Here is a 27,935-nt window from a genome sequence, read left to right as displayed (position 1 = left end):
ACTAGAACATATTTTATAACATAAAACATCACATGCATACATAATCTCCAGTTTTTCTATTCAGATTTTTAACTTCCCTATACCTGTCTTTCCACCTGCTATATATTAAATCTATTATGGAAAATCGGTATACCATGAAAGCAGGGCATCAGAGTAAAAACACAGCCCCTTTTCCTACAATATAGAAGGGGATAATAAAAGCACCAATATCACTACTAAAAGTGGGATGTAGTAACAGGAGCAGGAGGAGAGTCCCATGGAGAGGGCAAAAATTAAATAATGGAATGTGAGCAGTAATCTAAATAGATGAGATTTTGAGAGATGAGGACAAGATTCCAGAGAGAGGGAACAGTATGAACAAAAATATGGAGATTAAAAATAGACAGCACATTTCAGGTTATTATCCATTTGGATAAAGTATAATCAATGGGAGACACGTTTGGGAAGATAGATTTAGACTACATCGAAAGCTTAAAGGGTCAGGATTCATTTAGTATAGCAGTTCTCAAAGGCAAACCAAAATGGTGCTCCTTCACAAACAGAGCGGCTTTCTATCTTCTTTCCATTAGCTGACACCTTCAGTCCAGCTCAGATTTTCCTGTACTTATTTTGAGCGAACTTAACTTTTCCTTTGTCTCAGAAGTAGAGTACCCACTAGAAATTCACATCTTCAAGAGTGTCAGTTTGAACCAGTAAGTACTATGCATTTAGTGTGTCCTAGGTACCCACTAGAAAGGGGATAGATAGGTATGGTAAAGTCATGGTTTTACTATGAGCTCACTATACTGATTCTGAACAAATTATTTCTATGCATTATCAAGGCAATACTTAGTACAATGAAGGTATTTCTAAAGGAGAGCTTTTGATCCAAATTAGTACCTTTTATTGATCTAACTGAAATAGTAAACAGACCTGAAGAAAACATAGTCTAGCATGTCCTTTTTTACACCCTCAGTTGCATCTGAAATTACTTCTCCCAACAAACATCTCTATTCAAAGCATGAAAATCAGGTCCACAAAGAAAAAAGGTATAGAGAGGGGAAAAGAAGTCAAATATGAGTAGAAAAAATAAAGACAAACATGTAATTGACTGGTATTAAGTCATTCCTAGTCCAAGCACAGAAAAGGAAGTTTCTTTCACAAAGCTACATTTCTTAAGCAAATTCTTTAGAACAAGATTGCCTCAAATCTTTTTTAAAACTGGTGTTTATATATCAAATCATCAGTTTGCTAAACTCAACTTTTTCCACATTAGATGCATCTCTACCTCATCTAAAAGCATACCATACTCAACATGTCAATTTAGCCTGAATGGTATAGAAAAGGCTAAAAAATCGAGTTCCCACTAGGTACTTCAGAGCATTTTAAATTCATATTACTTCATATTCTAATGGTTCAATCTTCCAATACTTAAGCCATTATATTTTCAGCACTAACAACAGTTAAAATGGTATGAGTAAATTAAATCCCAAGGGGGTCCCACCTGCTTATTATATTGAATGGATATAGATAAAATACCTACTCAATGTGATCCTTGTGCTTGTTAGACAAAAGGTTAGTGCAATGTTTAAAAAAAGAAAAAACAGCTTGAGTTTTACTTTCAATTCAAAACAAACATAGCAGGGACCTCAGTGGCCTCCAAGTATGTCTGACAAACTGGATAAAACATGTCTTCAACTGCTTTGGACTTGAAATGGACAAAGTGAACCACAAAGTGACCAATACAAAAACCTAATACTTTTTAAAGCCCTCTTGATATTCCAAGACTGCCAAAGGGTATTCCACTCTCATTGTCTAGATCAGCATCACAGTAGACCTGTTCATTAAAAATCACCCTATCTAGAATTGATGCAAGTTACTGCAATGAATAATTTGTAGTGCATTTAGGGTGAAGAGTGCTTGGTGCATGATTAGAATACTCAGTGACCGTTAACTTGGCAAGTGTTCAGACATACCATAGTGCTTCCAAATCACAAATCACTTGGTCCTCTCCCCCAGGAGAGGCCATAGGGAGACCTCATTCTCAAACTTGACTGGCCTAGGGAAGCTATAGAAAGAGACCAAGTTACCTTGCAGCCATAGTTGTGAACACACTGGAGCCATACTTGAAAACTGGCAATGAACAGGACAACAGAGAGAATTCATTGCTAAGACAACATTAATGGCAAAGTTGTCTTTAATTTAAAACATTCCAAAATGAGTTTAAGATTACAAAATAAATGCAGTCACTGGAAGGGGTTATTTTATTTATACACTCGATCTTAGATTTAGCAACTTTTAGTTTTGAGTCAGAATTCATTGACTAACTTAAGATGGGCTAGTTTCTGCCAACAGGGCAAGAGTGTGCAATCTCAGAGTCCCACCCAACCTTGCCAAAGCAAATGACTTCTGCATTAACTGGAAGTCATCCCCAAAGGACTTGCCCTTCATGTTTTCCCCATTTTGCCCACTTACTTGCACAAAAGGTGTACACTTTGTCTTAAAAGTTCCCTAGTTTGATGTTTAGGCAGAAGAGCAAATCCTCGGTTATTATTCTGCAAATAATTTTACATTTCCTTTATTCCAAAAATGTAGCTACTAAGTTAAATGTATCATGACCCAAAAGGGGTTAAAAGTTAGATACGAACTTCCAATAGCTAGGGCATGTTTCCTGAAACACTATGGTTCGTTAGGTTCATTAGTACATTATTCAAGAAGTTATCGTAACCCCAAAGAATCTAAGAAGGGCACTGTGTAATTCTTCAGGTCACAATGCCAGCACGACCGTGGAGTCTGTTACAGGTAAGACAACTACAAGTAACAATTCTGTGATTCCAAATACTTTGGGGATGCAGAAAATGTGCTTAACTGGGCAGCGTGAATTAGCTAAGCAACACAGTGCTATGATGGAAGAGGTTCAAGATGATTCATACTTTCATGCCAGACCAGAAGTCACAAGCCCACATAGCAGCAACTCTGACAGCTAGCCAAAGTAGAAAGTATTTCTAAAAAGCAGCCTGGGGACATTTTAATTAATTGGCCTGGAAAATTAGGTCAGAATTACAAAGTTCCTCATCCTCATGAAGAAGAAAATGTGATGTCTTTTATGTGGAAATTTATTTGTATATATGTATAAACTTGGTATGGCCTTAATGCTGCAGTTAAGGATTTGTTTGGCTACCACCTTAAGCAGCGTGTTAAGCAATCGCTTCCTTAATGTAACATTTTTACTTCTTACTGGACACTCAACCTTCAACAACTAATTCCCTTTTGCCCCTTACTCTTCCCCTTCTTTTTTTGCATGAAGTCATAAAAGTTATGGCAGTTATTTTTTGGCTTGTAAAAAAAGAAATCTATTTCTGCAGTCTGAAGATGGAATGTAAAATTTCTGTGAAACATGTATATAACAGCATATTTATTGAACCATCCATATACACATATCCATGCTGATTCCAATGGAAAAAAATTAAAGTTTTCTGAAATTTTCTGTGGTTAACTCGTAATTATTACTATTTAACCAACTTTATATGCAAGAACTTTCACTTACCCCAGGGAGAAACCTATGTATAACCTGGAAAATATCTCACTTTAGACAAGGTTTTATGTCGAGAAATGAGAATTCATTGGTTCATTCAAGAAGTATTTATTGATAGGTGCTAGGCAAGATACAAAGATGACTCAGACACAGATCCTGCCCATAAGGAGCTTACAGTCTAATAGGGGAGAGAGAACACATACATGGGATACATGGTCAGAGCTATGTTTCAGTAAGATGAATCTAACATTGTGTATAAAGTAGGCTGGAGTAAGAAGAGGTTAAGTGAAGCTGAGAGTACTGAAATTACATAGGTGAGGAAGACAGACGTGAAAGACTTGAGGTAGAACTGACAGGACTTAGCTGAAGACTGGATATTGGGAATAACAAAAATGGAAGCAGATGACTCAGACTTTAGCATGGATGATGTCATGAACTGAAAGAAGGAACAAGTTTTGGCAAAGAAATGAAAATGTCATATAAAATTCTTCTGCACAGAAACAAACTGCCTGGGATATACCAGGCACAATCAGGAAGAAATGGCTAGTTACCCAGACCAATGGAAGCACCTCAAAATGGCCAGTGACTTCCTCCCCCTTCTATACCCATCCCCCCAAATTTCCCAACAATTTCCTCCACTAAAATGGTATAGTGCCTAACATTTATTAAATTCAAGGTCTATCTCCAGACATGCCTCCCTTAGGAATGAAAACAGAAATATATTAAGTTATTCAACTCAGTAAGTTATCATCTAAAGACTCTAGTTGTGAGTCACTGTACCTTCTGGTGGAATACAGAGATTAACTCCCTAGTCCTTGTCTTCTAGGAGCTTACAGTCTAGTAAAGTAGTAAAACAGATAATGTAATTCTAATTCTAGATTGAAGGGGTAAGTTATGAACTATGAGAAAGACAAAGTGCTCTAGAACAGTTTTAGAAATGAAGGTCGGAACAGGACCTCAAACAAGAGGGACAATGTGGAAAGTAGATGAGAATGGATTTGTTCCTCGGTCAGATCAGCCCCAAAAAGGGCTACTCCCCATTCCTGTTGCCAATTTTTTCTTAGGAAAAAACATAGCTCTTGTACTGATCTTTTAAAAAAAATTACTTACATGGCAAGAGATCGGAGGAAAGGGGAGAGTGTAGATCTCAGTGGACCTTCAGGGAAGAGAGAAGGCACTTGAAGCCAAGGAATCACAATGCCTGGCTTATCGGGAGGACCCTAAGTGTTTTAGCAAGGCTGGAGCATCACTTCCATGAAGAGTGGGAAAAATAACTGAAAAGTAGTATTAAGACCTTGATATAAACATGGCATTGCCAGGCACTAAACAGGGTACACGCCTAAGACCAAATTGCTGCCCCCTAGGAGCTTACAATTACAACAATACAAGGTGGAAAAAGCACCACAATGTACAGAATGCAAAATGCTGAAGTATTTAGGAGAAATTACAGCTGAGTTTCAGCTATTAACACATTAGGATACCCAATAGCTTTCTGACAGCTAGTAGTAAACCCATCCCTGAGGGGAGCACAAGTTAATGTCCTTAGACAACAAGCCCTGGTAGAGCTGAGCCATTAAAGACAGTTCTAAGAAAACAGAGAAAACAGGGGTATGAAAACTACAGAAGCAACTGGGTGAACATACAAAAAGTGATACCTTCCCTTTTCCTCCTGACAAACTTTAACAGTGCTGGCCTTCCTACAGTGAATCTAAACTGATGATCACCGTATTACTTCTAGAAGCAGATCTGGGACTCTACTAGCCAATTATCTGATCATTTGTAAAATGAAGGGGTTGTACAGGTCACTTCCTAGTCCTTTCCAGCACTAACATTCTATGATTCAAAGAATTCTGAGAGTTTCTCTGTTCTTTGTGGTAATAATCAAAATATAAGAAAAAAAATTTAAGTCTGATGCTTCTCACTCAAAAATATAATTATTTTCTATATAAATGACAAATGATCCCTATGCTATCAGCTAAATTTTACTTCCACCCTATCCTTCTTCAAAATTCATGAATTTTTTAAAACCACATGTCCTACAAGATACCTTAGCATGCACCAAATGGTTTTTCAAAAAGTTTTCTCCTCTCCTACTTCCTTATACCAGCTTCTTGGTATAATGTCATTTAAAGGGCCAAATCAGTGTACATCCAATCTTCGTAACAAAATTTTAAAATTTAGGAGAACAACTGACATCAAAACATAAGGACAATGAGTAACCAAAGTGGTTTTTGTTTTGTTTTCCAATTTTTTGTTTTTTAGAGACAGGGTCTCACTCTGTCACCCAGGTTAGAGTGCAGTGGCACGATCATAACTCACTGCAGCCTCCAACTCCTGGGCTCAAGCAATATCCTGCCTCAGCCTCCTGAGAGACGGAGACTACAGGAATGCGCCACCACGTCTGCCTCATTTTTCAATTATCTGTAGAGAGAGGGTCTTGCTGTGTTGCCCAAGCTGGTCTCAAATCCCTGGCCTCAAGCAATCCTCTGGCCTCAGTCTCTCAAAGCACTAGGATTACAGGCATGAGCCACCCCAACCCACCCCAAAGTGATTTTAACTTCAGCAATAGTTAAAACTGTTTCTATCCAGGTTAAACAGGATTTAATCTTCCCTCTAATTACTACGAAAAATATAGGCAACCTTCCCCATAAGTGAGCTCCTGAAAATACTTGATTCAGCAAATCAATAATTTCTGGTAAACATCCTTAATTCACTTAAAAAAAAAAAAATCCTAAGACACACTGTATGCATTGTATGCACACTGTAGCTTACAAATCTGGGACACTGGCCACATTTCAAAATACTAAACACATATGAATTTCTGTAATTGCCCAAGTCACATGATTTATTAAAGAAATAGTTGATCAGATTCCCTATATTATCTTCCTCTTACTTACAGGGAATTAAAATAAGCTACTAGGTTTAAGTAGGAACTGTGGAGAGAAGATGAATCCAATGTTCTCAAACTAAGTCACATAAACAGAAACTAAAAACCTAATTCCAAGTCAACGCATATGCATAATCAAAAACCAAAACTGGTTAAGGGTTTTAGGTAACCTCTAATCATCTTTTTACTCATTCAGGCCTTGATTTGAGACATGAAAGCATGAACAAGGCAGTTTAATTTCAGGGTTGTTCTGAGGTGGTATCTATCCACTAGTAAGAATGTAAATATAAACAAGTTTTTTTCTCACATGTGCCACCATCTCTCCTTTACTATAGTCTGTTAAGAGTTGACAGGCCCACCTATGGTCCCCAGAACCTCAACATTAAACAAATATAAATCCCAAATATAAATCCCCTTAGAACCAGAAATTCTTAGTTATCATTTTGTGCCACATAGCCATTACTTGATTAGCAACTTTAACTCAACCCCTCATCCCACATAAGACATTGCAAAGTTTTTTTGGTACATTAGGCAGTTAGCTAAAAAACCTGATACTCAAATAAATGTTGATGTTACTTCTTTTGCAAGTTTAAAAACGGCTCAACTAAAAAGGTCAACAATTATCTCATCTGTATGCAATACTGCAAAGATTCCTTTAAGTAGCACAAGAAGAAAACTGCAATATAAAAGACATCTTTATAGATTTGACAAATGCAACCATTTAAAAGAAACGTCACTCAGCAAAAACAGTGGTCTACAAATCTAAGCTCTTCAGAAAGGTTACCTATAAGTTCTAAAATGGCTTTCTATAAAGTGCAACATTTTCCATTAAATTGTTTAATTCTACAAGGATTTTTCAAATAGAAGGATGAAGAAAAGTATCAGAAGGTGACAGTTTATAAGCACAAAACATAAATTCTATAAACTCACCTGGATTATGCTCTAATAAAAATACTGTTATCCACATCCAGATTTGAAGTTTGCACTAAATTATCAAATCAGATGAGAAAAAAACTTAAAAACAAACCACTACTATTGTGTTACCATATATAATCTGCAAATCAAAAAGACTCACAAAATCCAACTTTAATTATCTTGTTTGCCCTAAAGGAAATTAAGAAATGTAATGTTAACCTTGTTCTGAATGTATTCCAGACTCAAGTCTCCCTACAGGAGGAAGCTCATTGCGGTCTATGTTACTGAAACGTAATTAGGGGGGCATGATGGTTCCAGAGAAAAATCATCAGTTTGGGAGGCAAATGCGCTCCTTGCTACATGGATGACTTGGAAGCCTGTCATTTAACTGCTCTGATTCAGTTTCTTCCTCATCTATTGTGCTGAGGACAATATCACCCAATCCGCAGCACAGATGTGAAAATTAACTTTTCTAACCTAAAGTGCAAATCATCTAACACTGTGGTAATGACAAACTCATCCAAAGTCAAATTATTATTTTTGGATTATCGATCTCACTGGTCCCTAGCAATATCTGACAAAGTTGAGAACACTGGAATATACAAAGTAAAGCCCAACCTCACCACTAACACAAAAATACAGTTTAAGGCCCAAGATCTCTAATTATAAATCAATAGGTCTTAAAAAACTAAGACCCACTGAACCAAACAAATCTTATCTAGCTAAAATACTCATGAGGCCAGGTGCAATGGTGCACACCCGTAGTTCCGGCTACTTTGAAGGCAGGAGAACTGACGAGGCCAGGAGCTTGAGACCAGCCTGACAACATAGCAAGACCTTGCCTCTATAAAAATAAAAATTTAAAAAAAAAAAAACCCTCATGGGTCAAGAGTTCTAAGTTCAGTAGCTAATAACTATACATTGGGCCATTCCTATGGATGAAAATTTTCATTTTAAAATCTGAAAATGTTCAATGTGATGAGCTCCTACTGCTGCCACCTATAGAAAATGTTGCCCTAACATTATCATTTTCCAGCAGTGGAAATGTATACATCTCTGAGCTCTCATGTTTACTCTACATGCAATAATGTACATAATTGTACAAGGATTCTCAACAGTGCTGATCATGATGCTAATCCTATTTCTTAGGTCCAATACTATCATTCTAAACCTCACAATCATCCCAACTCTGATGACTGAAAGTACTGGGGAAGCCTTGTATTTTCTGAGATTTGCAGTAATTCCCTGCAACAAATCACAAGCAGCATCAGCATGAATTGCTACCACCTCTCCACATTTACACACACATACACAACACACACATACATTTGGTACAGATAATAAAAAGTGAAATTACTAATTCCTTAGAGTAGACGTTACTGTAATTCTTGAAACAGATTTCCATTTCCTAGTTTATTTATCTGAGGCTGAGTTTCAAAAGAATGAGTCTTCATTCCAGTTCTTCTAATCCCACAGCTCCACCCACCCACACGAATAGGGACTATCAGTATTCTCAGTGGAGTTGCTTCATTTTTACACATTTGGTATCCTTAGACCCCACCCAATAAATGCCAGATGCATGTCTCTCCAATAAACCTTCCAAATTTCACACATTTCTAAATGTCCTCTAGGATGTGATAACGCCAAGCTGAGGACTGCTGCATCTAGTTAATGCCGTTAAGTCTCCAAGTTGGAAGAACTCCTGTTTTGAAATGTGTAATTTAGTATTCACCTGTGAAGGATAATTTCTAGGCTATCCATAATTTATTACCTTGAAGTTACCACAAAGTAATTTTTTTTTTCCAAACTAACTCAGACTAAACTTTTCTTTCCACCCACCACACGCTTAATATAAGCTACACAAGTATAAGTTGTATTTCTTCCTATTATCACTGATCTGGGCCAAAAGTGGTTACCAAAGTTACTTAAACTAACCCTACAAAAAACCCATGTGATTTAGTTACATTAAGTTTATGTAAAGGAGATGCTGCCAATTTTCAAATATTTGAGGAACTGGAACCAAACTGGTAATACCAACTTCACTGTGGTCTTAACCATCACAGCAAACCTAGAGTTTCTCAGTAACGCAAACCAAATATTCCTATGCTATCTTCAAACGACAGTCCTAAAGATGAATACTGTTAAGAAAATAAATACGCTGAATTTTACAACCTGGTTGCCCTTCAATTAGTAATGACAAATAATCAAACAAAATTTGTTTCACACGTGTAAACAAAACCTTCACCCATCTCACACACAGCACTCAACAAATAACACATATGTGAAACGAGTATTAGTCTATATTGCCAGATTAAATTTTCTTCCAGAAATATTTTAATAAAAATTGGCCATTTCCAAGTAACACCCACTGCATGCCCATCAATAAAAGAACCATAACAAAATAGAAAATTTACCATATGGCTATGATTTTAAGAAAAAAAATGCGGACACGAGCACATGAGCAAAGTCCAATATTAAAGTAACATTCCTTCTTACGGGCTATGATTAGGAATCTGATTAGATACCAGAATAAAAATACAAATGCTGAACTATTTAGGTCAAAGAACCTCTATAGAAGCATCTGTCTTCGAAGGCATTCCAGTTTGAGACTCAATTTTAGAATAAGGCATAACAAACACGTTAACAAAAGACATACACAAAGTGATGAAAGAGGGATTCTGTAATTCCCCACATACTCTGGACCTAATAAAACAAATCTAGATTTTTTTTTTAATTATTTTTGTTTAAACAATTGCCAAGACTGAAATCAAAGATAAATAGAAGGCACAACAGTTTTGCTCTGGTTGTTATCTAAGTTTTGGGAATTTTTTTGCTTTTTGTTTTTTTACAAATACAAATTAAACATGAAAAAACTACTTTAAAAAACAACAGTTCAAGAAAAGCCTATCAGTTGCATTCTAGACATTTAAAACCTATTATCACAATTTAAATTTCAATGGTAAAAACAGGTTTTAGAATTGTTTTGTGATCTTTTATCAAAAGAAAATTTCTATTCCTTTTATTCAGTTTTTAAACATACCAGTGAGAATCAAAATTGTCAAATTTTCCAATGGCAATTTCTCCACACTAGAAGGTAGTCATGACTCTCAAAGAAGAAACAATTTGGGTTTTTCCTGCCTTCAAAATATTATCAAATCCTGTATTTCTTACAGGCTTTTGAAACACGTAGAAAATAAGAAATATTCCAATGAAGGAAACATACCAAATGTCAGTAATACACAAGACATTCCTTTGGGGAAATGGCTGTTAAAAAAAAAATCCAGTCTGTATATGCAAAGTAAGCAAGGAAATTCAGTTTTTTTTTTTTCTTCTTTAAAAGTCCGTTATTCCTAAAATATCATTCCACAAAATTGGAAATGAAAGACTAAAGGTCAGGAAAGGGAAGAGAGGGAAAGGGAGCACACACCATTAACACACAAAAAAAGTAAAATTATACAAACTTAAGCAGTTTATAACAGACTGGGGTCAAACTCCAAGATACCAAAGGCTGGTCGAAGATTTCACCATTCTGTTGGAACTAGGGTTTGTATGACTGCGTGAAGATCCATGAAGATTCACTGCCGTGGCGCAAGCCCCCTTCCCACTCCAAATCCTGGTTTCTGCACCATGCCTCCACGGGGAGGGCCTCTCATTCCACCACCCAGCCCACCTCGAGGGCCTCCAGGTCCCCGAAGGCGATTATCTCGTCGGTCGCCTTCCCTGGCAGCTCGAGTCTTCTTCTCTTCGACATTCAGACGGACCTCACCTCTGAACATGATAGGCTGTAAGAATCAAGGTGACCAGACTTAAGAGTAGTGATGAGCTATCACTATCAAAGAAAGCTATAATAATGAACCAGCAGAGGCTGGACAATGGCTCATGCCTGTAATCCCAGCACTTTGGGAGGCTGAGGCAAGTGGATCACGAGGTCAGGAGTTCAAGACCAGCCTGACCAACATGGTGAAATACCATCTCTACTAAAAAAATACAAAAATTAGCCAGGCATGATGGCACACGCCTGTAGTCCCAGCTACTCAGGAGGCTGAGGCAGGAGAATCACTTGAATCTGGGAGGCAGAGGTTGCAGTGAGCCAAGATCACACCATTGCACTCCAGTCTGGGAAACAGAGCAAGACACCGTCTCAGAAAAAAAAAAGAACCAGCAGATTATAAATCAGCTAAATTCTCACAGTTCAGTTTTTTGTTTGTTTTTTTAATGCGACAGAGTTTCACTCGTCACCCAGACTGGAGTGTAATGGCACGATCCTGGCTCACTGCAACTTCTGCCTCCTGGGTTCAAGCAATTTTCCCTGCCCCAGCCTCCAGAGTAGCTGGGAGTAGAGGCGCCCACCACCACACCTGGCTAATTTTTGTATTTTTAGTAGAGACAGGGCTTTGCCATGTTGGCTAGGCTGGTCTCAAACTCCTGACCTCAAGTGATCCACCCGCCTCAGCCTCCCAAAGTGCTGGGATTACAACAGTTCAGTTTTTAACTGAGAACATACAATTTACCATTAACAAATACATGGAAAGGTGATTAGGTAGGCAGGCCAGTTTTAAAAAGCCATTTTAAATAGCACAGCAGCACAAGTTAACTCTCATCGTACTTATTTTTTCTCATATAATTATGTAAATTGAATAAAGAATTGCCACCTTCTCCATAGATTTGGAGGCTTAGACTAAAACCTCATCACCGCCAATGCGAAAATATTTATGCAATGCGAAAATATTTATGCAATACGTACATATTTATGCAAAGTACGTATATATTTAAAATAAAAACTTCATTAATCTGACATAAACTTTAACTTGTTCTTCACCTCCTGAGAAGTTTGGATAGTCTTGGGCTTCATTTCCTAACAGAGCCAAAGTTACCAAACATTTCAATATATTCAATTATGCTCTTCACCAGCAATATAATTTTCTAATTTCTTAAAATAAGCATCTAACAGTACTTACTATGTGTCAGGGAAGTGTTCTATTCAAATTTATTAACTCACTTAACCTTTACAACAACCCTCTGAAGGTAGATACTTACTTTAAGGACTAGCAAACTAAGGACTGGGGAGGTTAAGTAACTTGTCCCATGGGTCACAACACTAATGAGTGATGAAAGGAGAATGTAAATCAAGGCCTCCAAACTGGGAAAAATAAGCTTTGAACCACTAATGTACACTACAGTATGTCATACACCAGGGCAGTCAGTCTTACATAAGCTATTTCTGCTCACACAAAAAATTACTGAAGGAAGCATAGTAGACTTCTATCAATATCATGAAATGAAGGGTGGCCACTAGGCCTAACAATGTGCTGAATGATGGATTTATCTACAAAGCCTACTGGACATTTCTGAGTTCTTCAGTGGCTTTGGTGAGATGAACCACTGTTCTCTCATTTCTCAAACAGTATTTTGCAGGAGATGCTTCACAAAAATATGTGGTAAAATAATTTGAAAGATAATGTATATGTGCATACTCAGGTTGACATAATGTTATGACCACAACACTAAACTATGCAGTATGGCCAGGTGCACTGGCTCACACCTATAATCCCAGCACTTTTAGGGAGGCCAAGGTCAGTGGATCACCTGAGGTCAGGAGTTCGAGACCAGCCTGGCCAACATGGGGAAACCCCGTGTCTACTAAAAATACAAAAAAATCAGCTGGGCATGGTGAGGGGCACCTGTAATCCCAGCTACACAGGAGGCTGAGGCAGGAGAACTGCTTGAACCTGGGAGGTGGAGGTTGCAGTGAGCCGAGATCACACCATTGTACCCCAACCTGGGCAGCAGAGCGAGACTGTCTCAAACAAACAAACAAAAAAAACCTTGCAGTATGCCCATTAGCATTCTGGAGAATATCACTGATCTGCAATATTTCTATTACATGGTTTAAAGTACACAATTTTAATCCACAGGGACAGAGAGCGGATTAGTGGCTGCAAGGGGTTGGGGAGACAGGTACAAGGAATGACTGCTTAGTGAGTAAAGAGCTTATGGCTTTTAGTAAAAAACTTTTGGAATTAAAGGTAATGGTTGCACAATATGTGTTCTAAATGCAATTAAGTTGTACATTTTTAAATGGTTAATAGTGTTATGTAAATTTCACCTCAATAAAAAAGTATAGCTTAGTAAATTAATATTATTTATACCCTTGTTCTTCTCGACTACTACAAAAAGCAGTTTTTTGCTAGGGGAGGGGAAGCTTTCTTTGGGGCTACCACAGTAAGATTTCCATTCTACAAATTCTTCTATTATTAGAATTTACAGGGTAAGAGTACTGTTAGTAAGGGTGGTTCCAAGTAGTCTGACTATATAATTTATCTTCCAAACCCAATTTATTGACTTATAGGAGAAGTTCTTAATAGTTAGTCTCTACAAAACAGCAGTACACCAAAACAGCCCTGGGCAAACTGGCTCTTATCTAATAGTTAAAAGTAGGTGAAATACAACCTACTTTTAACTATTAGATAAGAGCCTCCTGTACACCAAAAGCCAACACCAAGGAAAGGTAGTTACGTAAATCTCAGTGCACTGATAACTATTCATTTTCTCATTCTCATAATTCATGTTTTCAAAAACTAAGTTATTTAAACGTAAGTTTCGTTTTTCTAAACCCCCAGGCAGGTCTTTTAACAATGGTTGAAAATAATGGAATAAATTACCTGAATATGTTGGAATAAACTGCACTTTACATAAAGACCCAGCTGTAAAGATAAATATATTCTAAAGAACCAAAACCTTTTAAAAAAAAAAAAATCAAGATGAAAAGCTGCTTACCCTGTTGCTAAGGACCTTCTGAACAGGCTCAGAATCATCAAACACAACAAAACCAAAATTGGGTAATTTCCCACCACTGTTAATGCGCAACTCCACCACGTTCCCATAATCTGCAAGTGAAACAGATTCTCAGATAACTACTTAGACCATTCCCTTTAAACATTCCATGTACACAGTCCAATACAGTAGCCACTGGATGCATGTGACTACTGAGCACTTGAAATATAAATACAGCTGGTCTGAATTGAGATGTGCCTCTCATAAGTGTAAAATTATGGGAGGCACATTTGGATTTCAAAGATTTATTATGAAAAAGTGTAAAATATCTCTCACAATATTCTTACATGTTGAAATGACAATGCCTTAAGAGTTAAATGTTATTAAAATTATCCAGTTTCTTTTTACCTTTTTTTTTCTTTTTACCATGACTACTAGAAAATTTATAATTACGTATGTGGCTCATTTTCTATTTCTACTGTACAGTGCTAGAGAGACACTAGATGAATTTAGTGTTCAAAACTCAATAACCTACTTTGAAAGAAATCTTTAAGCTCTGATTTGTCCACTTCATGAGGCAGGTTGCCAATGAAGAGTTGGTGACTGTCAGGGTGTCTCACCATTCTTCGGGGTTCAATGTCACCTTGCTCACCAGCCTCACGGACTTAAAAAGAGACAAAAACATCAATTAAAGGTAAGAGAAAGAAGACATCTTTCAGTGACTGCTCACATTCAATAGTTTTCCCTCTACCGTAAAAACAGGCAATTCCATCAACCCTACAATATTTTTATTTTAAAGTATATAAATATCAACTGCCCTCCCAAAATAAGCTCTCACCTCAAAATCCCCCAAACGAGAAATCGCCCTTCTGAGCTCTTACTTGGTCTGGGTCCCCTTTGGGGAGGAATATTTATTCGCTGTTCTCGCACTCTTTGATCCCTCTGAGGTCTCTGTGGTGGAATCTGAGATTCAGGCTTAGACTCTGGACGGGGCTGAAAAATTTTAAGTTAACTTTTGTGTTAAAACAAAGCAGGCTTATCCTTTTTCTTAATGAAGTTTCTTAGCTAACAAGTTTTAAACTAGAAAATGGACAATTCCCTAACAAGAAAAATCATTAAAAACCACCTTATACCCTTCTATACCCTTCTCTTCTGTCCTATATATCAGTTTTGTTTCTACATTGATTTGGGTTTTTTTTTTTTTTTTTTTTTTTAATGAGCCAGAGTCTCACTGTGTTGCCCATGATGCAGTCCAGTGGCACAATCATGACTCACTGAAGCCTCAACCTCCTGGACTCAAGCAATCCTCCCACCTCAGCTTCCTAATTAACTAGGACTACAAATGCATGCCACAAGGCCCGGCTAATTTCTTATTTTTTGTAGAGACAGGGTCTCACTATGTTGCCTGAATTGGTTTCAAACTCCTAGGCTCCAGTGATCAGCTGGCTTCAGCCTCCTAAAGTGCTGGGATTGCAGGCATGAGCCACACTGCACCTGACCAGTTTTCACACTCTCTAAACCTCTGTTGAATCAAATTACCAAAATATAAGTACACTTGCCTAATGTACAAGTTTTATTAAGACCTTACCTGTGAAGCTGGTACTTTAACAACATGAGGTGGTATCCCAGTAACTGGAACAGCTCCACTGGGTGGAAGGTTCTTACTGGTCACAGATGCCCAAGAAAACGTCTAAGAGAGCAATACCAACATTACATAATTATACCACGTATCAAAACAATATAAAAGCTACTAACTCTTGATTTCCTGTACACAACAAATGGTAACACATTCTCACAGGCAGGATGGAGCTTATACATATATTAAGATTCTTCTCTTTCAGCTATTCAAAATTTGGTATTGAAATTCCTTGGGACTGATGATCAGGCAAATCTGAGAGGCTTAGGTTCAAGAAACTACTCACTTTTTTTGTTTTTTGAGACAGAATCTAGCTGTTGCCCAGGCTGGAATGCAGTGGCATGTACACAGCTCGCTGCAGCCTCCATCTCCTGTGCTCAAGTGATCCTCCCACCTGTTTCCCAAGCAGCTGAAACCACAGGCATGTGCCACCATATCCAGCTATTTTTTCTTTTTAGCAGAGATGAAGTCTCACTGTATTGACCAGGCTGGTCTTTAACTCCTGAACTCAAGCAATCCTCCCGGCCTCTGCCTCCCAAAGTGCTGGGATTAAATGCGTGAGCCACAACGCCTGGCCCAAGCAAAGCTACTTTCATTCAAATTTGTGAATCAAACAAAATTCCCTCTCCTCCAAAATCAGCTCAGCTCTTCCTGCTGTCATTCAATCCAATCCATGGTACAAACACTGACTCAATTATATCAACTGTAGAATCATCATGAACACCTTTCTCACACATTTAAAAATTGTCACAACCTGTTATTCTACCTAATTATTTCTTTTCCATTTCCACTGCCACAACTCTAATTCAAACCATCATTCTCTCTTACTAGGTTTACTATAATAACCAACTAAGTGGTCATCTGGTCCAGTCAAACTACTTTCCCACTTGCTTCTTATTGTTTTGTTCTTGTGACAAGGTCTTACTCTGTCTCCCAAGCTGGAATGCAGTGACATAATCATAGCTCACTGCAGTCTTGACTTCCCAGGCTAAGCAATCCTCCTCCCTCAGCCTCCCAAGCAGCTGGGACCACACATAGGCATCACCATGCCCAGCTAATTTTTTCCACTTGCAAGCTAAAGTCATTTCAACATTGCTCTTTCCTACTCACCTATTAGCTGCCAGAGAGCAAGAACCCCTATCTGTTTTGCCAATACCTACACTTTGAACAATGCCTAACACACAGCAGGAATTTGAATTAATTGTTGAACAAACAAATGACATAACCCTGAGCCTATAAATACAGCACTAAAAATTATATTCCTTCTCAGAGTGCCAAATGTAAAGGTTTCATGAGTTCAGTTAACAACACCCTAATAAGACTCAGGAGGACAAACTGAAAACTTCCGAAATCAGGTATGCCAACTAGCAAAGAAATCTTACTTCAGCAGTTCATTCCTACTTCCACTATAAAGTTATCTTCAAAAAAATTTCATAGAAAAAGTATATTCTGCCATGTTGTTTTCCTTAAAAAGATGTTATAAACTTGTAGTAACAAGCATGTAATAATTTATAGTGTAAAAGCTTGAATATTAAAAAGATAAGGAATCACTGACACGGTGCTACAGTGGCACCTAAACTTTCTAGTCTAACAGGCATTCAAGTTACCTAGGGGAAGGGAGTGGTTTTTTTTGATGAAATAAACTAATATACATCTTACCTCTCTCTTATCAAAGGCATGGCTCAATATCTAAGAAATTTCCCTGAAATGAACCACCAATATGAAAATGTATCTACAAAAGTCAACCGAACAGCAATACAGAACAGAGATTTCTCTTTTTTAAAAAATAACTAGAAATAGAATAAAAATGAAGACACGTTTCATACCCTCAAGTCTTCCTGTACTGTCTGAGCTATGTCTGCAGGTGCTGGAGAAGAACTCTTCTGAGTATCCTCAGGAGCAGTTTCTTCTAATACTGGCTCAGGCTTTTCCTCTTGGATTTCAGATACAGGTTCTTGTTCTGGTTCTGGTTCAGGATCAGGCTCTGGTTCAGCAACAGGCTCCTCTAAATGTTCTTCCATGTCATTACTTTGATGGAAAAATTTGAGAAATATCATTCTGCCACCATTTATTTCGCAAAAAATTCCCCATCATTTATTAACCAGAAACCAGAACATAGAGTTAGCTCCCTCTATTCGGGAAAAAAAAAAAAAAAAAATCTAAGAATCGTATATCTGAGTTTTTAAAAAGTAATTTTTAAAATGCCACTCAATAACTTCACTGGAATCCATTTGGGCAAATTCTGATAAGCAAATGAATCAGGACATCAAAATGAACCAAACCACCTTATGGCTGGAATCCCACAATCATTACAATTCATTTAGCATACAACATTAGAAAAACTCTCAAAATAGGCTGGGGGAGGGGGGAAAGAAAGTTGCCATTCAATGGGTACAGTCTGTTTGTAAGGTATATGAAGTTATCTTCAATAAGATTTGTAAGGTGAAAAGTCCTAGAGATCTGTCATACAACCATATCTATACAGTTAACACTACTATACTTTATACTTAAAAATGGTTAAGATTAAAAAAAAGGTTAAGATGGCAAATTTTATGATATGTGGCTTTTAACTCAAACACACAAAAACTTTCAAATACGTAAAGAATTTGGGGGAGAAAATATATTAGTTATGATTCAGAATACAATTCTTAAAATTCCACATAAATCAAACCAGGAATGCTGTTAAAACTGCAGAGGGGCTGGGCACACACCTGTAATCCTAGCACTTTGCGAGGCCAAGATGGGCAGATCACCTGAGATTAGGAGTTCCAGACCAGCCTGGCTATGGCGAAACCTCATCTCTACAAAAATACAAAAATTAGCCAGGCATGGTGGTATGCGCCTGTAGTCTTAGCTACTCAGGAGGCTGAGGCAGGGGGATTGCTTGAACCCAGGAAGCGGAGGTTGCAGTCAGCCAAGATCATGCCACTGCACTCCAGCCTGGGTAAGAGAGCGAGACTGTCTCAAAAGAACAAAAACAAAACTGCAGATGTTTTGCCTCCTGAAAGTCTAATTCAGTAGGTTTGCAGTGGGACCATGAATCTTCATTTTCAACCAGCAATCCAAGTGAGTAACCTGGTTAGTTCATCACACCTTGAAAAACACTTGAAAACACCCTTCAGGCACTGATATTAACATTCAGTGTCACATGGTAACAAGTAAATAAGGATTTCTTTTGCTATCAAATACATTTCTGTTCCAATCACAAGGGGGGAAAAAACCCAAAGGTACAATGATGCACTTACGAAGGTAATGAAATTCTTTATTGCTACTTAACTCACATATTGGTATTTATATCAATTTATGCCCAATCTCTAATAGGTGTCTGTCCACTTCATATTCCGTCAAAGCATTTAATACCTCAATACATCCAACTCTTGATAAACAATATGCAAGTTTTCACTTAACACCAAGAAAAAATTAAACCAAAAAGAAACCGATATTATTTAAACTAAGCAATAGTAGATTGCCTTCATAGTACAATTTATTATTAACAATAAGCTACATATTTTTGTTTACTCAAAATTACCAGAAACAAAACCATTCTTCTAAGAAATTATTATTTTGAGGTAATTCTCAGAATATGTAAATGCCCTCCAACAAAGGGAAAGACTACACAATGCAAGTTCTTATGCAGCCACAGACATGTGAACAAAATTTTCTTACCTGACAACTGCCTGATCATAGAAAGTTCCAGAATCATCAGGTACCACCTCAGGTGTTTGCTGTCTTTCTTCAGGTTCCTCTACTTCTTCTTCAGATTCTAAGTGAGAAAAAGATATTTAAAGTAATTTGTACTTACTGAATTCACATATACATTCACTTTCACAATGTTCACAAAACAACAGTGAAGAAAAACACATATAAATAAAGTAGGGCAATTTGGTAAAAATCATGGCATTGGCCGGGCGCGGTGGCTCAAGCCTGTAATCCCAGCACTTTGGGAGGCCGAGACGGGCGGATCACAAGGTCAGGAGATCAAGACCATCCTGGCTAACACGGTGAAACCCCGTCTCTACTAAAAATTACAAAAAACTAGCCGGGCGAGGTGGCGGGTGCCTGTAGTCCCAGCTACTCGGGAGGCTGAGGCAGGAGAATGGCGTGAACCCGGGAGGTGGAGCTTGCAGTGAGCCGAGATCTGGCCACTGCACTCCAGCCTGGGTGACAGAGCAAGACTCCGTCTCAAAAAAAAAAAAAAAAAAAAAATCATGGCATTGACTTTAAGGATAGAACTATAGAACTAAGGCTTTTAAGGATAGACCTTTTTTTGGTTTTTTTTTTTTGTTTTGTTTTTTTTTTTTTTTTTTTTGAGACGGAGTCTCGATCTGTCGCCCAGGCTAGAGTGCAGTGGTGCAATCTCGGCTCACTGGAAGTTCCACCTCCCGGGTTCACACCATTCTCCTGCCTCAGTCTCCCGAGTAGCTAGGCGTCCGCCACCACGCCTGGCTAATTTTTTCTATTTTTAGTAGAGACAGGGTTTCACCATGTTAGCGAGGATGGTCTCGATCTCCTGACCTCGTGATTCGCCTGCCTTGACCTCCCAAAGTGCTGGGATTACAGGCGTAAGCCACCACGCTCGGCCTTAAGGATAGACTTTAAGGCTACTGTAGTGTCTTGGTTTTTAAGAGCATGGAGCCTAATGCAGGCTTTCACATAACTGGCTACATTAGCCAAATTACATTAGGCAGTTATCTAATGCAGGCTCTACCACTTTACTAGCTAGGCAAATGACTGCTTATCTGTAAAACTATATTACAAAATAAATACACTCTCAGCCAAATAAACAACATGCAAATTCTATTATTTTGGAGAAAATTTTCCATGAGTCTCTCTGTCTACACATCTTTCATGCCTACCCTTTCTTCTAGACTGTCTTTCAAGAACATTTATAGAGCAAACAGCTTTGAAAGCATATCTCCCCCCAGCACAAAGAGTAGGCATGTTTACTGCCTGTTGTAATAGATCTGTGTTCCCTAAACTCAGTGTCCCATGCCTTTAACACAACCCACTGCAGTAGAAGTATCATCTAGCCTTCTTCATGACATCCTGTTGATAAATGTGGCAAAAATGCTACTACCGTTGCTGTGAGGTAACCTGTCTCCTTCTGACCTAAGAGTCTTATGTCTTCTACTAACATCCACGATATAAGCTAACCTGTTAGCAGCTTCAAGTAGGGTAAAACCTCAGACTCTTCATATGCCATGATAATTAGTTATTAATGAAGAACAGAGTGTAATGAAAACAGTAAAGAAACGCATGGTCTCTTAAGGGCAATCTGATGCCATTAAAAAAAACGTAGACAAGTAATTTAAAATATTTCACTACTTACCCTCCTGAGGCTCAGTGACAAACCCACCAAAGACCTCATCTTGGTATCTGAAGATATCATTGTGAACATAGAATTTATTTGCAACAGACCCCTGCAATGCCAACAGAAAGTTTTAATTTATTCAACAGACTTTTAGAAAGTCAAATCACTCCACACCATTGGTGACTGAGACAAGTCTGCTTCCATAAGACATCTGGCAATGTCTGGAGACATTTCAGTTTTTGTTGTTGTGGGGTTTTCAGACAGGGTCTTGCTGTCACCCAGGTGGGGGTGCAGTGGGCCATCACAGCTCACTGCAGCCTTGAAATCCCAGGCTCAAGGGATCTTCCTGCCTCAGCCTCCTAAGTAGCTAGAACTACACTGGCGCGCCACCTTGAAAGGTTAATTTCTCTTTTTTCTTTTCTTTTTTGAGTAGAGACAGGATCTTGTTAAACTGCCCTGATTAGTCTTTAATTCCTGGGCTCAAGTGGTCCTCCTGCCTCAGTCTCCCAAAGTTCTGAATTATGGGTATGAGCCAGCATGCCCTGCCGACAATTCAGTATTCACTACAGGGAATGCTACTGACAACTTATAAGGTTAGGGATGCTGCTAAATTCCTGCAATGCACAGGACAGGCTCCCACAACAAAGAATTAGTTGATCCAAAATGTCAACAGTGCCAAGACTGAAAATGCCCACTCTACAATAGCTGGTAACAAGACTACACTCACATATTTGCTCAAAACACTTTACCTCACCACAAGATAAATACGCAGAAACTGACAAAGTTCTAAGTATGTAAGATGCCACAGTTCACACCTCAAATCATTATAAGGCAATCATATTCTGGATGGGCGCAGTGGCTCATGCCTGTAATCCCAGCACTTTGGAAGGCCGAGGCAGGCAGATCACCTAAGGTCAGGAGTTCAAGACCACCCTGGCCAATATGGTGAAATCCCATCTCTACTAAAAATACAAAAATGAGATAGGCATAAAGGGCCACGCCTGTAGTCCCAGCTGCTAGGGAGGCTGAGGTGGGAGGATCACTTGAACCTGGGAGGTGGAGGGTGTAGTGAACCCAGACTGCACCTCTGCACTCCAGCCTGGGCAACAGAGCGAGACCTTGTCTCAAAAAAAAAAAAAAAAAAAAGGCAATCATATTCCTAACTTCAGCAGGTATTCCCCCAAGTCTGTATCCAAAAATATTGATATAAACACTCGAGAGTAATGTAGCCTGAAAAAGATTGCTCGCACTAGGTATAAGACACACCTGAGTGCAGATCCAATTATATAATTTATGAGTTATTCAGTTCCTAAGGCTGTTACTCCTCTGTGAAAAGAGAGGTATCAGCTAGGCACAGTGGCTCGCTCAACTCCTGAAATCCCAACACTTTGGACGGCTGAGGTAGGAGAACTGCTTAAGCCCAGGAGTTTGAGACTAGCCTGGGCAACATACTTTTTGTAGAGTGTGTCTCTACAAAAACAAAAACAAAAATTAGCCAGGAATGGTAGCCTGTGCTTGCGGTCCCTGCTACTTGGGAAGCTCAGGTGGGATTATCATTTCAGCCCAGGCAGTCAAGGTTGCAGTATGTCATGATCCTACCACTGCACTCCAGCCTGGGTAACACAGGGAGACTCTTATCTCAAAAAACAGAAAGGAAAGATATAAACGTATGCCTCAATACTCTGTGTACTAAATGAGACAGTTTACATAACAGTGTATTACACTAACGAGAAGTTAGATACTTCCTTTAAAAGAAAAAAAAAAACTATAATTAAACCTATAATTGACAATCATACTCCATGTGATTCTTTGCATATTTAGAAGTCTACCACAGCTTTACATTTTAATCTAAGCCTTCCTCTAAAAATTATGACTGTAATGGCTTCGTGTAATTTTGCACAGACAAAAAGTTATCTCATATTCAAAGGTTAAAAGATTTTAGGTGTTTTTAGGTTTGCTATCCTAAAAAGAAAATTTAAGATTAATGCTAGAAGAAACAATGATTTAATCAACAAGTTCATGCTGTGCCATTTCTATATACATGCATAAGCAGACTGGATTCCTAACCTTGTTCAGTCTAGACCAATCCGGAAGAAAACACAAATGCAATCATTCAACATAAACTTGTCATCCTTTCGTAAGTATAACTAAAAAGAACCAGGCCTCCTTGAAGGAACAGGTGATTCAAGAATGGGGCTGGGCCAGGAACAGTGCAAGATGAACCTGAAACATCTTATGCCATAAGTGTTCAAAAAAGATAAAAAGAGGATCTCCCATCCTTTATTTACAAATCAAAAAGAGAAAAAATAAGGCTGGGCACAGTGGCTCACAGCTGCAATCCCTGTACTTTGGGAAGCTGAGGCAGGTGGATCACTTGAGGTCAGGAGTTAGAGACCAGCCTGACAAACATGGTGAAACCTCATCTTCTACTAAAAATACCAAAATCAGTCAAGTGTGGTGGCACGCTCCTAGTCCCAGCTATTCGGGAGGCTGAGGCAGGAGAACAGCCTGAACCCAGGAGGCGGAGGTTGCAGTGAGCAGAGATGGAGCCACTGAACTCCAGCCTGGACGATAGAGTGAGACTCCATCTCCAAAAAAAAGAGAGAGAGAGAGAAAACATATTTAACTTTACAGTGGCAAAACCTAACTAATCAAAATTCATATCACAACTTAATGACATAATGTGCCTCTCTAACGTGAGGCAATGAATGACACACATAAAGCATCCTACAAAAAAAAGTGATTATGCTCTTCAAAAATGTCAATGCAATTAAAAAAAACCAAAAGATTAAGGAACAATTGCAGATTAGAAAAGACTAGAGACATGATAGCTAAATGCAATGTGCAATTATAGATTCCATGTTGGACAAGGAAAAAAAACAACTCTAAGACATTATTAGGATAATTTCCAAATTTTAAATATGGATTATAGAATAATTATACTGCATCAACATTTCCTGAATTTGATAACTGTACTATAGAATGGAAGAGAATTCTTTATTCTTAGGAAATGCCCACTGGAGTATTTTAGAGAAAGAATTACACACATGTGGGCAAGTGGTGACAGCTGCTCTAGGTAAGGAGTGTATAGGAGTTATTGTACCATTATTCCAAGTTTTCTGTAAGTCTGAAATTTCAAGTGTTATTAAAGATATGCACAACCGTTCATTTTTTTTTTTTCCATGTTTGGATCATTACAAAATAATCATCCCTATACATACCTCAGGAGCAAGGACAAACGTTTGCATGAATCTCCTCAAAGCCTGGTTGTTGTTAGAGAGAAGCCCCATCACCTGGACTACCACACCATCATTTAGCGTGGCATGAGCATCAACATGGCGAATCTTGGTGTGGCAGTTGGTGAAATTTTGTGACATCACTTTCCTGTGGATTTCCTTTAAAAAAAAAAAATCAACTGTGAATGCCTTAAAATTTAAATAACCTCCAACTAAAAAAAAACTTTCAACAAAACACAGGTAAAGAGAATGTACATATTTAAATTACAGGAAACGCAGACTGGATTTTGATGTTTCTTTGTATACTCTATTCCCAGTGACCACACTTGAGTTTTTTAAATAACTGTTCTGAATTAACACAAAGAAGACCCCCATGCTAAAGCCAATTATCTTCCAACACACACAAGCTTTGTATCATGCAAAATTAACAAATCTGACATTACATAAATATTTCAACAAATATATTAATCAAATAGTAATAAAACACATCAACTTTTACTAAAAAGTTGAGAGATCTGATCCTCATCACCAAAACCTATTAAGTATGATCCACTTCAATTTTATGAGTTATTTTCTACCTGCTTAACAGCCTAAATAAGGCTTGAAATGCTTACTTTCTGTCCGTAGACTGCATCTGCTGGCTTTCCATTTGAATCCAATCCCCCATGGACATAAGAAGAGTTCTTTCCATAAAATCTGTAAAATGGGAAGATGATTTACTTGTCATCTTCAAGTATCTTAAGTTTTTTTTTTTTCATGTTTGATACTGGCAAATTTCTTTTTTTGGAGATGGGGTCTCAATCTGTCACCCAGGCTGGATTGCAGTGATGCGATCATAGCTCACTGCAGCTTCTATGTGCCACGGCCAAGTGATCCTCTAGCCTCAGCTTCCCAAAGTAGCTGGAACGACAGGCACATGCCACCATGCCTGGCTGATTATTTTTATTTAAGTAAAAATAAGGTCTCACTATGTTGCCCAGGCTGGTCTCGAACTCACAAACTCAAACAATCCTACCTGCCTTGGCTTCCCAAAGTGCTGGAATTATAGGCGTCAGTCACCGTGCCTGGCCCTGGCAGAAATGTGTTTTCTTTTTCATCTTTGTATGCAATCATCTCTCTATCCCCTACATGCCACTTGATCAACATCTGCTGAATGGGAATGGATTTGGTTCCAGGTTTTGGCGTAGGATGATACTGTTGGGAAGGATCTTGTAGTTTCATGTCAAGATAGCCACCAATACATAAGTTCCTATTTTCACTCAGGAAGAAAATATGCAGTAAGGCTGGAACAGCTATATTCTCCATAGACTTCAAGTGTCCTTTAATTAATGTATCTGAGAATAAATGTGAGCAGTTTCCCTTAAACACCTAGTTCATGCAAGTGGTTTTAGAAGTACTTTTTAATCATTTTTGCTGATGCAATTAAGAATGTCAAAGTCAATTCCTCATAGTTTTCACTCATCTATGTCCTTCTTTGAGCCATTTTCATTAAAACAATATTCCATCAGGAAAGCAACACACCAAAATGCTCTAACCCAGGGACAACCACTATTAAGATTTGACATTTGTCTTCCATCTTCCAGGTAAACACCTTTTTTTTTTTTTTTTTTTGAGACAGAGTCTCATGCTGTTGCTCATTCTGGAGTGCCGTGGCGCAATCTCAGCTCACTGCAACCTCCGCCTTTTTTTGTATTTTTAGTACAGAGAGAGGGTTTCGCCATATTGGCCAGGCTGGTCTTGAACTCCTGACCTCAAGTGATCCATCCACCTCAGCCTCTCAGCACACCTCAGCTTCTCAAAGTCCTGGGATTACAGGCATGAGCCACCATGCCTGGCCTATACTTCTTTCTTGTTGTCATGTTTTATGTCAGTTTTATTCTATGGGGTTAAAATAAATTAACCAAATGTAAAAACACAAAAAAAGGCTGGACGCGATGGCTCACGCCTGTAATCCCAACACTTTGGGAGGCCAAGGTGGGCAGATCACCTGAAGTCAGAAGTTCAAGACCAGCCTGACCAACATAGGGAAACCCTGTCTCCACCAAAAATACAAAATTAGCCAGGCGTGGTGGCGCATGCCTGTAATCCCAGCTACTCGGGAGGCTAAGGCAGGAGTACCACTTAAACATGGGAGACACAGGTTGCAGTGAGCCAAGATAGCGCCATTGCACTCCAACCTGGGCAACAAGAGCGAAACTCCATCTTGGGAAAAAAAAAAAAAAAAAGAGCCAGGCATGGTGGTGGTGTGCACCCGTAGTCCCAACTACTCGGGAGGCTGAGGCAGGAGGATCACTGGAACCCGGGAGGCAGACGCTACAGTGAGCTGAGATCTCACCATGGCATTCCAGGCTGGGTGACAGAGCGAGACTCCACCAAAAAAAAAATACACACACACACACACACACACACACACATATAAACTTAGCTGGGCATGGTAGTGCATGCCTGTAGTCCTAGCTAGGTAGGAAACTGAGGCAAGAGGATCACTTGAGCCCAGGAGGTCAACCTATGATCGCACCACTGCACTTCAGCCCGGGCAACAGAGTAAGACTGTCTCAAAAAAAAAGAAAAAAGAAAAAAGAAAAGGAAGGAAGGGTAAAAACTGCTTAGAGACTTGTTCTACCACTTAACAGTCATGTGCATATGTACTAGCAAATTTTTAAACACTCTGAGTGTATCTGCAAAATGAAGTTAACTCTCTTACAATGCCTTACCCTTCACTAAAGATTTTTGTAATGATCAGGAGGAAATGAGAAAAAATGTTCTGGAAATTTTAAAGCCTTAACAAAAAACCCAAGGGTGGTGGTTCACACCTGTAATCCCAGGATTTTGGAAGGCTGAAGCAAGCGAATTGCTTGAGTCCAGGAGTTCGAGATCAGCTTGGGCAACATGGTAAAACCGTCTCTACAAAAAAAATTAGCTGAGTGTGGTGGATTGTACCTCAGTTCCAGCTACTCAGGAGGCTGAGGTGGGAGGACAGTCTGAGCCCAAGAGTTCAAGGCTGCAGTGAGCTGTGACCTTGCCGCTGCACTCCAGCACAGGAGAGAGATGAGACTGACTCACTCTCACTCCCTCTCTCTCTCTCACTCCCTCTCTCTCACACACACGACACACACACACTCTCACACACCTCACATACACACACACGAAATACATTCCATTGTCAGAGCAATGTCAAAACCAGCATTGAAAACATTCGTAAATTTTATTTTATACCTGATAATCATGTGGTATCCAATACGTAAGCTGGTCAAGGTATAAGGGAAAAAATAGTTCTGGTCCAGCGAATACACATTTTGAAACTATGAAATTATTCTAACAAAGCCACATAAATAGACAGTTTTGTATAAAGTGACATTGTAAGAGAAAATAATAGAAGCAATCTATAGATCCATCACTAGGAGATTAAAGTACACCATATCTCCATAAAAAACTTTGTAGCCACTAAAATTAATGGGATACAAATATTACCCTGAAAACATGATTCCAGATTATCAAGTAAGAAAGTTAAGACAATATATTAAAACATGTTTCTATATATACAGAAAAACTGTTCCTGTGGTTTTACTGCTTTCATAATTTGTTTTAATTTTCAATAAGCATGCATCATTTCTACTAAAGACACTGTAATTTTTTAAAGCACATCAACACAAAAGTATGGT

General features: G+C 38.6%; 1 protein-coding gene across 5 annotated transcripts in view; it reads right to left on the bottom strand.

Annotated features, from left to right (window-relative positions):
* Positions 1–3,606: 3,606 nt before the first annotated feature.
* The window catches only part of G3BP1 (G3BP stress granule assembly factor 1), a 40,079-nt gene continuing 15,750 nt past the window's right edge, over positions 3,607–27,935 (bottom strand). For all 5 annotated transcript variants that reach the window (XM_025386841.1, XM_025386839.1, XM_025386843.1 and 2 more), the window contains exons 3-12: positions 24,888–24,969; positions 24,259–24,432; positions 21,056–21,146; positions 19,393–19,489; positions 17,553–17,754; positions 15,679–15,780; positions 14,972–15,083; positions 14,626–14,754; positions 14,094–14,203; positions 3,607–11,098 (exon numbers count right to left, since the gene is read on the bottom strand). In XM_025386841.1, the coding sequence (XP_025242626.1) occupies positions 10,892–11,098; positions 14,094–14,203; positions 14,626–14,754; positions 14,972–15,083; positions 15,679–15,780; positions 17,553–17,754; positions 19,393–19,489; positions 21,056–21,146; positions 24,259–24,432; positions 24,888–24,969 (1,306 nt within the window). In that variant the 3' untranslated portion in view covers positions 3,607–10,891. The remainder of the gene's footprint in view (positions 11,099–14,093; positions 14,204–14,625; positions 14,755–14,971; positions 15,084–15,678; positions 15,781–17,552; positions 17,755–19,392; positions 19,490–21,055; positions 21,147–24,258; positions 24,433–24,887; positions 24,970–27,935) is intronic.

Source organism: Theropithecus gelada, chromosome 6 (genome assembly GCF_003255815.1).
Source record: "Theropithecus gelada isolate Dixy chromosome 6, Tgel_1.0, whole genome shotgun sequence".
Classification (NCBI taxonomy): Eukaryota; Metazoa; Chordata; class Mammalia; order Primates; family Cercopithecidae; genus Theropithecus; species Theropithecus gelada.
The sequence above is the reverse complement of the archived record's forward strand: the minus strand, read 5'-3'. Positions and strand labels throughout refer to the sequence as shown.